Source organism: Caretta caretta, chromosome 6, assembly GCF_965140235.1.
Source record: "Caretta caretta isolate rCarCar2 chromosome 6, rCarCar1.hap1, whole genome shotgun sequence".
In the NCBI taxonomy this organism is placed as follows: Eukaryota; Metazoa; Chordata; order Testudines; family Cheloniidae; genus Caretta; species Caretta caretta.
The window spans coordinates 414,692-430,881 of record NC_134211.1 but is presented as its reverse complement, the minus strand read 5'-3'; the positions used below and the strand labels follow the sequence as shown (position 1 = coordinate 430,881).

At 64.7% G+C, this 16,190-nt stretch overlaps 1 protein-coding gene across 1 annotated transcript; it reads left to right on the top strand.

Annotated features, from left to right (window-relative positions):
- The first annotated feature begins 5,412 nt into the window (after window positions 1–5,412).
- Window positions 5,413–8,250, top strand: LOC125637976 (programmed cell death 1 ligand 1). Its single transcript, XM_075129106.1, has 4 exons — window positions 5,413–5,541; window positions 6,076–6,274; window positions 6,619–6,951; window positions 7,699–8,250. Exons 2-4 carry the CDS (start codon window positions 6,220–6,222, stop codon window positions 7,863–7,865), a joined length of 555 nt encoding a protein of 184 aa, XP_074985207.1. The 5' UTR covers window positions 5,413–5,541; window positions 6,076–6,219; the 3' UTR covers window positions 7,866–8,250.
- Window positions 8,251–16,190: the final 7,940 nt, after the last annotated feature.

Below are 16,190 nucleotides of genomic sequence, written 5' to 3'. Positions count from 1 at the left end.
CTCCTCTGATCTGGTGCAGCCAGGTCAGGGGAGAGTGGTCGGTGTAGACGGTGAAGTGTCGCCCAAAAAGATAGGGCTGTAGTTTCTGAAGGGCCCACACCATGGCCAGGCACTCCTTCTCGATGGCCGCGTAGTGTTGCTCCCGGGGTAGCAACTTCTTGCTCAGGTACACGATGGGGTGTCTCTCCCCCTTTCCGTCCTCCTGCATTAACACCACCCCCAGTCCCGTGTCAGAGGCGTCGGTGAACACCACAAAGGGCTTGTCAAAGTCTGGGTTTGCCAGAACTGGGCCACGGACCAGAGCCTCCTGCCATATAACAGTTCGAAAGGCGAAAATCCGGTCGATTCCTGGGGCACCTCCCGGTACGCGAACAGCAGGTGAGGTAAGTACTTGTCCCAGTCCTGCGGGTGCTGGTTCATAAAGGTTTTCAGCATCATCTTTAGCGTCCCGTTAAACCTCTCCACCAGCCCATTGGACTGGGGGTGATAAGCTGAGGCCCAGTCGTGCCGGACCCCACATTTCTCCCACAAGCACCGGAGCGGGGCCGACATGAAGTTGGAGCCTTGGTCTGTCAAGACTTCCTTGGGGAACCCCACTCGGCTGAAAATGGTCAGGAGCGCATCGGCCACGGTGTCTGCTTCAATGGAAGCTGAGGGCACTGCCTCGGGGTAGCGGGTGGCAAAATCTACCACCCCCAGAATGTATTTCTTCCCCGACCGGGTCGTCTTGCTGAGAGCCCATTCTTGGTCCAGGAACCCCTTCTCCCACAGGAACCTCTCCTGGCAGCCTCTCCTCATGGTCCGTCCCACACCGAGGTCGGCCAGGTCCCTGAGCTTCCGCAAGGAGGGATCTTTCCTCACCTCGGCCTGGAACTCAGCGGCTGGGGAAGGGATGGGGCCCAGTTCCCCCTCAGTGGCCAGGTCTGAGGCCTCCTGTCTCTGAGCCGTGCCCCTCGGCCCTCCCTCCCCACCAGGGAAGGGTCCTGCACCTCCGGTGTGGTACCCTCCCCGAGGTCAGGGAGCAGTGCCCCTCGCCGGCTCTGGCTACGGGTCACAACCAGGGCGGTCTGGGGCTTGCTTGGCCAGTCCTCTAGGTCTCCCCCCATCAAAACTTCAGTGGGCAAAGGGTGGTGTACCCCCAAATCCTTGGGGTCCTCCTTCACCCCCCATTTCAGGTGTACCCTTGCCACGAGCACCTTAACTGGGGTCCCGCCCACCCCCGTCAGGGTCAGGTAGGTGTTGGGCACCACCCAATCTGGGGCCACCACCTCGGGCCGGGCCAGCGTCACCTCCGCGCCCGTATCCCAGTATCCATTGACCTTCCTCCCATCCACCTCCAGGGGAACAAGGCACTCTCTCCGGAGGGACAGCCCCGCGCCCACCCTGTAAACCGAGCACCCTGAGTCCAGAGCCTCCAGCCCTCTGGTGGAGCTGGCCGGGGGTACTCTTCCCTCCGGGGCAGGTGGTAAACTGGTAGCCCCCCTTTCCTGGGTCGTCTGCCCCTCGTCCAGCTGGGTCCCTACCCAGTTAACCCTGGGTAGGTTGGGTCTGCTCAGTCTGTCCCTGAGCCTGGGGCACTGGGTCCGTACGTGGCCTCTCTGGCCACAGTGATAGCAGCTCAGGTCACGTTGGTCCCCTCGAGCGGGTCGGAGGGGCCCGACGCCAGGCGTTCCCCTTGGGAGGGGGTTCTCCCTATTTCCCCGCTGGGGGGTCCCCTGGTGACTCTCTCTCTCTGAATCGGGGGGGGGCCTGTTGTTTTGGGACTCCTCCCGGCTACCCCCTGACCGACTGTTCACAAACTCGTCGGCCAGCTGCCCTGCGTGCTGGGGGTTCTCGAGCTTTTTGTCCACCAGCCACAGCCTCAGGTCGGAAGGGCACTGTTCATACAGCTGCTCCAGTACGATTAGGTCAAGCAGGTCCTCTTTAGCTTGGGCCCCAGCTGTCCACTTGCGGGCATACCCCTGCATCCGGTTGGCCTGTTGTAGGTAGGTGACCTCAGGCGTTTTACGCTGACTCCGGAACCTTCTCCGGTCAGGACTCTGGGGCAGTCGCCTTTCTGTGAGCAGCCTGTCTGCAGGACACACAGCTCACCCAGCTTCCCCCTTCCTGGGTCTGACCTCGGAGCATTCAGCATCCTCTGCCCCTCCGGGCGCTTCCCACAGCGAGTCCGCTCAGGCGGGGTCCTAGGGAAGCCAGAGGGTCCTGCACCCCAACTTCGCAGTCAGACGTGACTCTCAGCCAGCCAGTAAAACAAGGTTTATTTGACGACAGGAACATGGTCTAACACAGAGTTTGTAGGTGCAGAGAACAGGACCCCTCAGCTGGGTCCATTTTGGGGGGCAATGAGCCAGACAACCCCGTCTGCCCTTCACTCCATGTCCCCAGCCAGCCCCAAACTGAAACTCCCTCCAGCCCCCCCTCCTCTGGGCTTTGTCCCTTTCCCGGGCCAGGAGGTCACCGGATTCCTTTGTTCTCCAACCCTTCAGCTCTCACCTTGCAGGGGGGAAGGGCCCAGGCCATCAGTGGCCAGGAAACAGGGTGTCGGCCATTCTCTGTGTCCAGACCCCTGCACACACCTGCCCTCTAGGGCTCTGCAATGATCATACACCCTTACCCCACCCCCTAGATACTTAAGAACTGCCTAGGGGAAACTGAGGCACCCCCACACTATTCAGAGGAAACATTAAGAACAGTCCCACTTCGTTTCAAAGGGCCAGGGTACATAAATGGCCGACACCCTGTTTCCTGGCCACTGATGGCCTGGTCCTTCTGTGACGAAGTGGGACTGTTCTTAATGTTTCCTCTGAATAGTGTTGGGGTGCCTCAGTTTCCCCTAGGCAGTTCTTAAGTATCTAGGGGGTGGAGTAAGGGTGTATGATCATTGCAGAGCCCTAGAGGGCAGGTGTGTGCAGGAGTCTGGACACAGAGAATGGCCGACACCCTGTTTCCTGGCAACTGATGGCCTGGGCCCTTCCCCCCCTGCAAGGTGAGAGCTGAAGGGTTGGAGAACAAAGGAATCAGGTGACTACCTGGCCCGGGAAAGGAACAAAGCCCAGAAGAGGAGGGGCTGGAGGGAGGTTCAGTTTGGGGCTTGCTGGGACATGGAGTGAAGTGCAGACGGGGTTGTCTGGCTCACTGCCCCCCAAAATGGACCCAGCTGAGGGGTCCCGTTCTCTGCACCTGCAAGCTCTGTTTTAGACCATGTTCCTGTCGTCTAATAAACCTTCTGTTTTACTGGCTGGCTGAGAGTCACGTCTGACTGCGAAGTTGGGGTGCAGGACCCTCTGGCTTCCCCAGGAGCACCGCCTGAGCGGACTCGCGGTGGGAAGCGCACGGAGGGGCAGAGGATGCTGAATGCTCCGAGGTCAGACCCAGGAAGGTGGAAGCTGAGTGAGCTGTGTGTCCTGAAGACAGGCTGCTCACAGAAAGGCGACTGCCCCAGAGTCCTGACTGGCTTCATGGGGAGCAGTTCCAGAGCATCGCCCGGGGACTCCGTGACAACTGGTGGCAGCGGTGGGATGTACTGCACCCCGTGGATGGCGCTTCCTGCAGTAAGTGACTGGGGAGCAGTAACACGAAGGGGGATTGCCGAGGACCAGGCCTGCTGAAGGCTCAGAGAGGAGCGGTTTCGGGGGGCGGTTAACCCCTGGGAGTGTGTGACCAGTGAGAAGGACTGTGCAGTAGCAGGGTTCCCCTGGGGATTGCAGCGAGCAGTCCAAGGGGCGGAGGAGTCTGCAGCTCGACCCTGGCAAAGAGGTGGTGACCTCGAGAAGGGCTGGCACACTAGGGGTTCTCCCTGGAAACCGTGGGGAGCTGAGAACACATGGGCCTGTGAGTCCACGACAACTTGGGAGGAGCGGAGTGACGGCCTGTCACCGTCTCCTTAAGAAGGACATTGTAACCCTGTGCAAACAGAGAGGGTTGAGTGTTGGAAAGTTCACCAAAGCAGAGTTAATCGTGCAGCTGGAGGAGGATGACCGCTCTAAGGAAGGTTTCAGAGGAACAGCCGTGTTAGTCTGTATTCGCAAAAAGAAAAGGAGTACTTGTGGCACCTTAAGGTGCCACAAGTACTCCTTTTCTTTTCGCTCTAAGGAACAGATTTCTGACCCCAACTGGGGCTATAGCAGGATCTGGGAGCAGCTGAAGCGGGAGCCAGGCACCCCCAAGACTCCTGTCCCCGACCAGACGAGGGTCTTCACGATCGGGTTCCCCATCGGGGGATCGAGACGGACGGGATTGGAGCTGAGTCTGAGAGAGCAAGAGGACCCTGGGAGACAGCGAGAGCCCGAGAAAGAGCTGCAGAAGCAGCAGCAGCATGAACTGGCGTTGGGGGAGCGGAGAGGCCTAGGGGACCTCCCAGGGGTGAGTGGGGGATAGACCCCGGGGGGCCAGTTCCGCAGGGAACCTCGAGACTAAATTGCTGCCCCTGGTTAAGGAGGGGGGGTGTGTGGATGCCCACCTCACTGCCTTTGAGCAGGCTGGCGATTTGAACCAAGGGGACCCTGCGGAAAAGCCCCGGTGTCTAGCTCCCTTGCTGGGTCCCAAGGCCATAGACTCCGTCAGCCAGATGGGTGGGGAGGTGGACAGGCTCCCACTCCTGACCCCAACCTATATGTCTGTGTGGAGTTTCCTGGGGCCAGGCCCCTCGGACCTCCAGTGGGAGTAGAAAGTGATGGTCAATGGGGAGACATTCTTGGGGTGGCCAAAGGGCATGGGCTGCATAAACCTTCCCACATGCGGCCTGCGAGTGCTATCGACCACCCCTGACCTAAGGGAGGGCGTGAAACTGGAAGGGCCTGGTGTAACTCCTACCAAGGAATGGGAGAGATGCTGGGGCATCCATGGGAATGTTGGTGGCTTCGAACTTCCCCAGGTCACCGGCTAAAGTGACCCCGCTCAGTTCGATCTCGAAGGGGGGAGAGATGTGACGAAGTGGGACTGTTCTTAATGTTTCCTCTGAATAGTGTGGGGGTGCCTCAGTTTCCCCTAGGCAGTTCTTAAGTATCTAGGGGGTGGAGTAAGGGTGTATGATCATTGCAGAGCCCTAGAGGGCAGGGGTGCGCAGGGGTCTGGACACAGAGAATGGCCGACAACCTGTTTCCTGGCAACTGATGGCCTGGGCCCTTCCCCCCCTGCAAGGTGAGAGCTGAAGGGTTGGAGAACAAAGGAATCAGGTGACCTCCTGGCCCGGGAAAGGAACAAAGCCCAGAGGAGGAGGGGCTGGAGGGAGGTTCAGTTTGGGGCTGGCTGGGACATGGAGTGAAGTGCAGACGTGGTTGTCTGGCTCACTGCCCCCCAGAATGGACCCAGCTGAGGGGTCCCGTTCTCTGCACCTGCAAGCTCTGTGTTAGACCATGTTCCTGTCGTCTAATAAACCTTCTGTTTTACTGGCTGGCTGAGAGTCACGTCTGACTGCGGAGTTGGGGGGCAGGACCCTCTGGCTTCCCCAGGATAACGCCTGGGCAGACTCACTGTGGGAAGCGCACAGAGGGGCAGAGGAGGCTGAATGCTCCGAGGTCAGACCCAGGAAGGTGGAGCCGGGTGAGCTGTGTGTCCTGCAGACAGGCTGCTCACAGAAAGGAGACTTTCCCAGAGTCCTGCCCGGCTTCGTGGGGAGCAGGTCCAGAGCATCGCCCGGGGATCCCGTGACACCCCTGCCCTGGGGCACAGCTGGGGGGGAGGGGGTGCCCGGACCCTTCTCTGGCAGGGCTGGTGCTGCCCCAGAGAGGCCCCGGCTGCCCCCGGGTCAGCGGGAGCCCTGGGCTATGAGCCCTGTTGCCTCCCTGTGCCCGGGCCCTGGCCGGACGGGCACCGGCTTTGCACAGACCCGCCCGGTCCGGACAGTTTGGGGGAGCTGACAGACACTGCCCCAAACGGGGACTCGGCAGCCAGTGCAGGGGGCAGGGCAGACAGAGACCCAGGCTGGGGGGGGGCAGGGCGGACACAGATGCAGGTGGGGGGGCAGGGCTGACAGAGACCCCAGACTCTCTGGGGGGGATCAGCACAGTCCCAAGCCGGGTGCCGTGGGGCACGTGTCAGCGAACGATCAACACAAGCCTTATCTCCGGGGTCCAGCCGCGGCTGGGCCGCGTCTCCCGCCCATCACAGAGCCGTTGGCTGCTGCCCCCGATAACGCTGCCCCCGGCCGAGCTGGGGCCCGGGGGCTGCCAGTCGGAGCCGGACGCCCTGCGGAGCAGACACGGACCGCCCAGTGTCGCCATGAGCCGCTCCCCGCTGACCCTCCTCCTCGTCCTCGGCCTCCTCGGGGGCTGCGGTGAGTGGCTGGGAGCCCGCCCTGGACACGGGGAGCCCCGAGGGGTAACAGGTCCCCCAGCTGCAGGGCAGAGCCTCCTGGGCAGGGCGGGGAGGGCTCCATCGGGGGGCCTGGGGGACCCCCGTCGCCAGCCCCCGCTGGCTGGGCCGGGAGCTGGAGGGAGCAGGGCAGAGACAAACACCCCCCCGCCCCCCCTTCTGTCCCCGCCGCGGGTACCCCACGGCTTTACCGGGGCCGCTGCTCCCCGGCTGAGCGGCTGTCAGCGTCCCCCCCAGACCAAGCCAGCCGCCGGCTCACCCCCTCCCGGGCCGCTGACCCGCCCCTGCTCTCTGTGCCCGGTGCAGCCGGCAAGCTGGCGGTGGAGACGGACGCCTCCCCGGTGCGAGCCAAGGTGGGGGACGACGTGGTGCTGAAGTGTCAGTTCTCCGTGGCGCGGCCCCCCGTGGACCTGAGCCAGCTGGTGGTGCAGTGGTTCCACCGGGGCGGGCAGCTGGTGGAGTTCGACACCGTGGTGCGCGGGAGCCGGCCGGGCGCCAACCTGAGCGTGGAGGGGCTGCAGAGGGGCAACGCCGCGCTCTACCTGAGCCAGGTGACACCGGAGAGCGCCGGCAACTACCGCTGCTATGTCACCTACGTGCCCGACGTGCGCATCAAACAGGTCGTCCTCCAAGTCGAGGGTAAGGCGGCCGGCCTGCCGGGGCCTGCTATGGGTCCCGCCGTGGGCCCTGCCGGGGTCATGCCACGGGGCCTGCCTTGGGGCCTGCCACGGGTCCTGCTATGGGTCCCGCCGTGGGCCCAGCCGGGGTCATGCCACGGGGCCTGCCTTGGGGCCTGCCACGGGTCCTGCTATGGGTCCCGCCGGGGGCCCTGCCGGGGTCATGCCACGGGGCCTGCCTTGGGGCCTGCCACGGGTCCTGCTATGGGTCCCGCCGTGGGCCCTGCCGGGGTCATGCCACGGGGCCTGCCTTGGGGCCTGCCACGGGTCCTGCTATGGGTCCCGCCGTGGGCCCTGCCGGGGTCATGCCACGGGGCCTGCCTTGGGGCCTGCCATGGGTCCTGCTATGGGTCCCGCCGTGGGCCCTGCTGGGGTCATGCCACGGGTCTTGCTATGGGGCCTGCCTTGGGGCCTGCCATGGGTCGTGCTATGGGCCATGCATGGGGCCCTGCCCTGGGGCCCTGCCACAGGCCGGCCAACACTCCCCTTGCTCTCCAGAGAGCTGGGAACTCCCACCCACAGCCCCGCTCCCACCCCATTCCCGCCCGCCCCCGACAGAGCTCCTGCCCCCTGCCCACAGCGCCCCCTGCTGGCCGAGGTGGGGGCTGCAGCAGCTGCAGCTGCTGGCCTGCTGATGGAGGCGGCTGGGGCCGCCGGGGCAGACGTGCACCGGTCGTGGTGACGGGTGTCCCCGGTTTGTGCCCCGCAGACCCCTCGAAGCCGCCCACGGAGGAGCCGGAGGCCGTGGCCCCTCACGCCTGCACCCCCGACCCCGACCCCCTGGTGCTGAAGAAGCTGGACCAGGTGCTGAGCATCCTGCAGCAGATCAGCCGCAAGCTGGGAGCGGCGGGTGCCGGGGCTGGGGGGGACGCCTGAGCCCAGCCCCGACTCCAGGGGACACCCGGGCTGCACGGGGATGATCTCGGCGCTGTGGGGGCATCTATGGGGCCAGTTGCGGGGGGGGGGGGGGGAATGAAGAGAGCAGCAGGGGAGGCATCGTGGAGGGAAAGAGCCAGGGAGCTGCTGGGACAGGATAGGGGCCGGGGGGGCAGAGGGAGTAGGGGCTACACATTGGGCGAGGGGGAGAGGGCTTTGCTTGGTGCTGCATGTGGGGGGATGTAGCAGGAGGCTGTGCATTGGGGGGGATGCTGTGGGGGGCTGTGCACTGGGGGGAAGGGGGTTCAGCTTTAGGGTGGTCCCATTGGGCCGCACCGGGATGCAGATTGTGAGCTGTTGTCTGAATAAAGCCGGTGGTGATGCACGGTCCGTGTCCTCGTCCGTGATGTGGGGGTCGGGGGGGTGAACCCCGCCGCTGAGCCTCCATCCCGGCCCCACACTCTCTGTGTCTGGGGCAGTGGGACAGGCCCCCCAGAAGGGGAATGGGGGCTGCCCCATCCCAGGGGGTGCAGGGTCCGGCCCCTCTCCCTGATGGGACGCTGCCCTGGAGGGAGGAGAGGGTGTCCCGTGTCCAGGGCATTGACTGAGGCCTGGCTGGGCTCGGCCCGTGCTGCCCCCGGGAAGGGGCGACTATAATCCGAGGGGAGCGGAGCCCAGAGCCGGGTGGGGGGTGAACCACCCCCAGGCTGGGGTCCCCACGCCGACACAGAGCAGGCCTGGGGCAGGGAACCGCCCCCCATGCCTGGCTGGGACAGTCCGACACGGGTGCCACGGGAAGGGGACACGGGTGTCCTGGGGGTACTTGGGTCCTGGCCCCACGAGGCCACCGGCTGCCCCAGGATAAAAACAATCCAGGCAGACGGCACCGGCGTGCCTGGGGGGACGGGATGGGACGTCCCAGCCAATCAGGGGGCTGCTGGCCACGTTCGGGGCTTATCGGGGCCCTGCCCCATGCACGCACCCCCAGAGATGTGTCTGTGTGGGGCCGTGCTGGCCCTGTGCTGCATGGCAGCTGGTGAGTATGGGGCCAGTCCCGCCGCAGGTCCCCCGGGGTCTCCCCGAGACTGGCCCCTCGCTGCCCCGGGGTTCCCCTGTGACCTCCCCGAGACAGGGCCCCTTGCTGCCCCAGGGTCGCCCTGAGACTGGCCCTTCGCTGCCCCTGAGTCTCCCCGACACTGACCCCTCGCTGCCCCGGGATTCCCCTGTGACCTCCCTGAGACTGGCCCCTCGCTGCCCCTGGGTTTCCCCGAGACTGGCCCATCGCTGCCCCTGAGTCTCCCCGACACTGACCCCTCGCTGCCCCGGGATTCCCCTGTGACCTCCCCGAGACAGGGCCCCTCGCTGCCCTGGGTCTCCTCGAGACTGGGCCTCCACTGCCCATGGGGATTCCCCTGTGACGTCCCCAATACTGGCCCCCCACTGCCCCTGGATCTCCCTGAGACAGGCCTCTCATTGCCCTGGGGGGTTCCCCCTGGATCTGCCCAAGACAGGCAGGAGGGTGAGGGGGGCAGGAGCCAGCTCAGGGGGGAGATGAGAGCTACCCCTGCTTCCCCAAAGCGGAAGGGCCAAGCAGTTCCCCTCATCACTCCAGGGCAGGGTGTGGGGACCCCAACAGAGCTGGGGGGCAGGGCCAGGTGGCTGGAGAACGGCCCTGCCTGGGGAGATTCAAGGCCCATCCAAAGCTGTGGGGGCAGTGGGAAGTGTCCTGCAGGGAGCAGGGGTAACTCCACCCCAGGAGGGGTTCCCCCACCCCAGAGCATGCTGGGAGTCAAATGGGGTGCCCTCCTGTGACGAAGTGGGACTGTTCTTAATGTTTCCTCTGAATAGTGTGGGGGTGCCTCAGTTTCCCCTAGGCAGTTCTTAAGTATCTAGGGGGTGGAGTAAGGGTGTATGATCATTGCAGAGCCCTAGAGGGCATGTGTGTGCAGGGGTCTGGACACAGAGAATGGCCGACACCCTGTTTCCTGGCCACGGATGGCCTGGGCCCTTCCCCCCCTGCAAGGTGAGAGCTGAAGGGTTGGAGAACAAAGGAATCAGGTGACCACCTGGCCCGGGAAAGGAACAAAGTCCAGAGGAGGAGGGGCTGGAGGGGGGTTTTCAGTTTGGGGCTGGCTGGGACATGGAGTGAAGTGCAGACGTGGTTGTCTGGCTCACTGCCCCCCAAAATGGACCCAGCTGAGGGGTCCCGTTCTCTGCACCTGCAAGCTCTGTGTTAGACCATGTTCCTGTCGTCTAATAAACCTTCTGTTTTACTGGCTGGCTGAGAGTCACGTCTGACTGCAAAGTTGGGGTGCAGGACCCTCTGGCTTCCCCAGGACCCCGCCTGAGCGGACTCGCTGTGGGAAGCGCACGGAGGGGCAGAGGATGCTGAATGCTCCGAGGTCAGACCCAGGAAGGTGGAAGCTGTGTGAGCTGTGTGTCCTGCAGACAGGCTGCTCACAGAAAGGCGACTGCCCCAGAGTCCTGACTGGCTTCATGGGGAGCAGTTCCAGAGCATCGCCCAGGGACTCCGTGACAACTGGTGGCAGCGGTGGGATGTACTGCACCCCGTGGATGGTGCTTCCTGCAGTAAGTGACTGGGGAGCAGTAACACGAAGGGGGATTGCCGAGGACCAGGCCTGCTGAAGGCTCAGAGAGGAGCGGTTTCGGGGGGCGGTTAACCCCTGGGAGTGTGTGACCAGCGAGAAGGACTGTGCAGTAACAGGGTTCCCCTGGGGATTGCAGCGAGCAGTCCAAGGGGCGGAGGAGTCTGCAGCTCGACCCTGGCAAAGAGGTGGTGACCTCGAGAAGGGCTGGCACACTAGGGGTTCTCCCTGGAAACCGTGGGGAGCTGAGAACACACGGGCCTGTGAGTCCACAACAACTTGGGAGGAGCGGAGTGATGGCCTGTCACCGTCTCCTTAAGAAGGACATTGTAACCCTGTGCAAAAAGAGAGGGCTGAGCGTTGGAAAGTTCACCAAAGCAGAGCTAATCGTGCAGCTGGAGGAGGATGACCGCTCTAAGGAACAGATTCCTGACCCCAACTGGGGCTATAGCAGGAACTGGGAGCAGCTGGAGTGGGAGCCAGGCATCCCCAAGACTCCTGTCCCCGACCAGACGAGGGTCTTCACGATCGGGTTCCCCATCGGGGGATCGAGACGGACGGGATTGGAGCGGAGTCTGAGAGAGCAAGAGGACCGTGGGAGACAGCGAGAGCCCGAGAAAGAGCTGCAGAAGCAGCAGCAGCATGAACTGGCGGTGGGGGAGCGGAGAGGCCTAGGGGACCTCCCCGGGGTGAGTGGGGATAGATCCCGGGGTGCCAGTTCCGCAGGGAACCTCGAGACTAAATTGCTGCCCCTGGTTAAGGAGGGGGGTGTGGATGCCCACCTCACTGCCTTTGAGCAGGCTGGCGATTTGAACCAAGGGGACCCTGCGGAAAAGCCCCGGTGTCTAGCTCCCTTGCTGGGTCCCAAGGCCATAGACACCGTCAGCCAGATAGTTGGGGATGTGGACAGGCTCCCACTCCTGACCCCAACCTATATGTCTGTGTGGAGTTTCCTGGGGCCAGGCCCCCCGGACCTCCAGTGGGAGCAGAAGGTGATGGTCAATGGGGAGACATTCTTGGGGTGGCCAAAGGGCATGGGCTGCATAAACCTTCCCACATGCGGCCTGCGAGTGCTATTGACCACCCCTGACCTAAGGGAGGGCGTGAAACTGGAAGGGCCTGGTGTAACTCCTACCAAGGAATGGGAGAGATGCTGGGGCATCCATGGGAACGTTGGTGGCTTCGAACTTCCCCAGGTCACCGGCTAAAGTGACCCCGCTCAGTTCGATCTCGAAGGGGGGAGAGATGTGACGAAGTGGGACTGTTCTTAATGTTTCCTCTGAATAGTGTGGGGGTGCCTCAGTTTCCCCTAGGCAGTTCTTAAGTATCTAGGGGGTGGGGTAAGGGTGTATGATCATTGCAGAGCCCTAGAGGGCATGTGTGTGCAGGGGTCTGGACACAGAGAATGGCCGACACCCTGTTTCCTGGCAACTGATGGCCTGGGCCCTTCCCCCCCTGCAAGGTGAGAGCTGAAGGGTTGGAGAACAAAGGAATCAGGTGACCTCCTGGCCCGGGAAAGGAACAAAGCCCAGAGGAGGAGGGGCTGGAGGGGGTTTCAGTTGGGGGCTGGCTGGGACATGGAGTGAAGTGCAGACGTGGTTGTCTGGCTCACTGCCCCCCAAAATGGACCCAGCTGAGGGGTCCCGTTCTCTGCACCTGCAAGCTCTGTTTTAGACCATGTTCCTGTCGTCTAATAAACCTTCTGTTTTACTGGCTGGCTGAGAGTCACGTCTGACTGCGAAGTTGGGGTGCAGGACCCTCTGGCTTCCCCAGGAGCCCCGCCTGAGCGGACTCGCTGGGGGGAAGCGCACGGAGGGGCAGAGGATGCTGAATGCTCCGAGGTCAGACCCAGGAAGGTGGAAGCTGTGTGAGCTGTGTGTCCTGAAGACAGGCTGCTCACAGAAAGGCGACTGCCCCAGAGTCCTGACTGGCTTCATGGGGAGCAGTTCCAGAGCATCGCCCAGGGACTCCGTGACACCTCCCGCCCCAGAGGATGCTGGGAGTGAACGGGGCACCCCCCGCCCCAGAGGATGCTGGGAGTCAAATGGCTGCAGGTGTCCGTGGGCCCCTCGGCGGGGCGGGCGAGCCCCGGGCAGCGCGTGGTGCTGGAGGGCCTCTTCGGGGCCGGCGACCCGCCCCTGGACCCGGAGCAGCTGCAGGCGCCGTGGCGGCACGAGGGGCGCACGGTGCTGGAGCTCGCCGGGGCGGGGCGGGGCGGGCGGCGCGGGCGGGACTCAGCCTGGACGAGGACGAGGGAGGAGCGGGAACCTCTCGCGGGCGCTGCAGGGCGTCACCCCCACGACAGCCGGGCCTGGACCTGCTACGTCCTCTGCCCGCCGACCAGGCCCAGGGCAGCCCCACCCTGCGCGTGGCAGGTGAGCACGGGGCGGGGGGGAAACCGGCCACAGCGCCCCCTGCTGGGGGGCACCGACCCGCCCGCGCGGCCCGTTCTCCTGCCCCCACACGGCGCCCCCTGCTGGGGGGCACCGACCCGCGCGCGCGGCCCGTTCTCCTGCCCCCACACGGCGCCCCCTGCTGGGGGGCACCGACCTGCCCGCGCGGCCCGTTCTCCTGCCCCCACACAGAACACCCTGCTGGGGGGCACCGACCCGCCCGCGCGGCCCGTTCTCCTGCCCCCACACGGCGCCCCCTGCTGGGGGCACTGACCCGCCCGCGCGGCCCGTTCTCCTGCCCCCACACAGAACACCCTGCTGGGGGCACCGACCCGCCCGCGCAGCCCGTTCTCCTGCCCCCATGGCGCCCCCTGCTGGGGGGCACCGACCCGCGCGCGCGGCCCGTTCTCCTGCCCCCACACGGCGCCCCCTGCTGGGGGCACCGACCCGCCCGCGCGGCCCGTTCTCCTGCCCCCACACAGCGCCCCCTGCTGGGGGGCACCGACCTGCCCGCGCGGCCCGTTCTCCTGCCCCCACACAGAACACCCTGCTGGGGGGCACCGACCCGCCCGCGCGGCCCGTTCTCCTGCCCCCACACGGCGCCCCCTGCTGGGGGCACTGACCCGCCCGCGCGGCCCGTTCTCCTGCCCCCACACAGAACACCCTGCTGGGGGCACCGACCCGCCCGCGCAGCCCGTTCTCCTGCCCCCATGGCGCCCCCTGCTGGGGGGCACCGACCCGCCCGCGCAGCCCGTTCTCCTGCCCCCATGGCGCCCCCTGCTGGGGAGGTCCCACCTGCCCCACTACTCATAATGTCCACACCCGCCTTGCCAGCGCCCCTGCCCGCGGCTGAGGCCATGGCAGGAGTGGGGCAGGCTGCCGTGGGGCTGGGACCTCGCAGTGACCCTGACGCGGTGCCGTGCTGTTGTTGCAGACCCGTCGGCGCCCCCCGACGCCTGCCCCCTGGGCGGGGGCGCCCCACAGCTGCGGCAGCTGGAGGAGGCGATCGGGGGCTGCGTCCGCTTGGCCAGCGAGCTGCAGGGGCACCTGGCCCGGCTGGCTGCCGAGGTGAAGAGGTGTCTGGGCAGCCCGGAGGCCGAGGAGCGCCCGCCCCGGGCAGAGGCTGCGAGCACCAACCGGACGGCGCAGCCGTGAGCCCGCGGGTCGGAGGCCGGTCGTCCCCCCTGGCAGCGTCCCCGGGCACAGCTCCCGCAGCCATGGAGCTGGGATCCCCGCGGACGGATGGGGACACCCACCTCGTGGCAACGGCTTCGCGTCTGCAGGGCGTGACCACCACTCCGGGGGGCCGGGATCCTGCGCGCACATGGGGACACAGGCCCCGTCTCCCCTATGGGGCTCTGGGGTGACTTGAGCCGCTGGGGACGCCGGGGGCCGGACGTCAGATGGGGGAGGCCGGCTGGGTACAGGGGCTGACGGCTGGGCGTCCGTGGGGGGGTCTGTGTCCCTGCCCTGCTGGCTGAGCCGCTGGGAGACCCCGGGTAGCGAGCTGGGCGGGGACAGCGGGGTGGGGGCGTCCATGGGGGGCTGTTGTTCGGCGTGTCGGGAGGGGGCTGCGCGGTGTGTGATCCCTGCCCAGCGCAGCCCCCTCCCGACACGCCGAACAACAGCCCCCCCTGGACTGCAGCACACGGATAAGGAATAAAACGCTGTGTTGATCAATACAAAGTGACGCACACTGGAAAACATCATCCCAACGATAGATACAGGATGATGGGGCTAAATTAGCTGTCACCACTCAAGAGAGATCTCCGAGTCACTGTGGCGAGGTCTCTGAAAACACCCTCGCAGTGGGCAGCGGCCGTCACAAAAGCGACCAGAATGCTGGGAATCCTCAAGAAAGGGAGAGATGATAAGGCTGAACGTATCATGTTGCCTCTCTATTGATCCCTGGTTTGCCCACGTCTTGAACACTGGGTGCGATGTGGTCGCCCCATCTCAAAAAAGATAGACTGGAATTGGAAAAGGTTCAGAAAAAGGCAACAAAGATTAGGGGTATGGAGAGGAGAGATTAATCAGACTGGGACTTTTCAGCTTGGAAAAGAGACGACTAAGGGGGGATATGATAGAGGTCTATAAAATCATGACTGGTGTGGAGAGAGTGAATCAGGAAGTGTTATTTACTCCTTCTCATAACATGAGAACTAGGGGCCCCCCAATGAAATTAACAGGCAGCAGGTTTAAAACAAACACACAAAAGCATTTTTTCACACCACGCAGTCGACCTGTGGAACTCCCTGCCAGAGGCTGTTGTGAAGGCCAAGACTATAACGGGGTTCAAAAGGGAGCTAGGTAGATTCATGGCAGCTAGGGCAATCAATGGCTATTAGCCAGGATGGGCAGGGAGGGTGTCCCTAGCCTCTGTTTGCCAGGAGCTGGGAATGGGCGACAGGGGATGGGTCACTTGATGATTCTCTGTTCTGTTCATTCCCTCTGGGGCACCGGGTACTGGCCACGGTCGGGAGGCAGGACACTGGGCTAGGTGGACCTTTGGTCTGACCCACTATGGCTGTTCTCCTGTTCTTATGCTCATCACGCACCCTGTGTCCTGCTGCCAACTGGTGTCCGTGTGTCCTTATCCCTGGCGGCTCCGGCTCCAGCCCCCGTGGGGGGGTGTGCAGCGACTGGGTCCAAGTCTTCTCCCCACAGTCATTTGCCCTGGGCTTCACCCCCCAACGTCTCCCGATTCCCCACTGGGCCCTGTGCTGGAGTGGCCCCCTGCCAGGGTGGGCAGGTTTTGGGCTACGCTGAAGCCTGCTCTGGTCTGCCTGCCCCAGAGCCCCCCGGCGGCACCGGGCCCCTCCACCTGCTAGGGAAGGCGGTGCCGGGCGGTGGCGTCGTGGTGAGCAGAGGCGGGTAGGGCCGGTGCGAGCCGGGCATGGCTGAGCAGTTGCTGAGAGCTGTGGCCAATGCCTACGGGGGCGGTGGTGCCAGGCCGCCAGCGTGTGCTTAGCCCCACAGCGCAGGAGGGAGGAAATGCCGCATGCCCCACGGAGACGGGGGTGTCTCTGGTTACCCACGTTTCCCCTGGACTGTGGGGGTCCCGGGCCAGGCTGACTGCCCCGGGCCTCAGGGGACACCCCGTCTGCTCCCCTGGGGACTGGGGGGAGCTCCCCGCATGCACCTCCCCCTCTCCACCACATCCAGGGTGCCCTGGGCCAGGGCCTGCACCCCCCTTTGCACCCTGCCCCGGGCAGTGCCGCCTGCAGGAGCCCTCAGGGAGCGACGGCCCCCATGCCCACCGGGGGGGGCGGGGAGCTGCTGCCCCATACCCGGCTGGGAGGAGGGCCTGGACAGAGCAGGCCAGG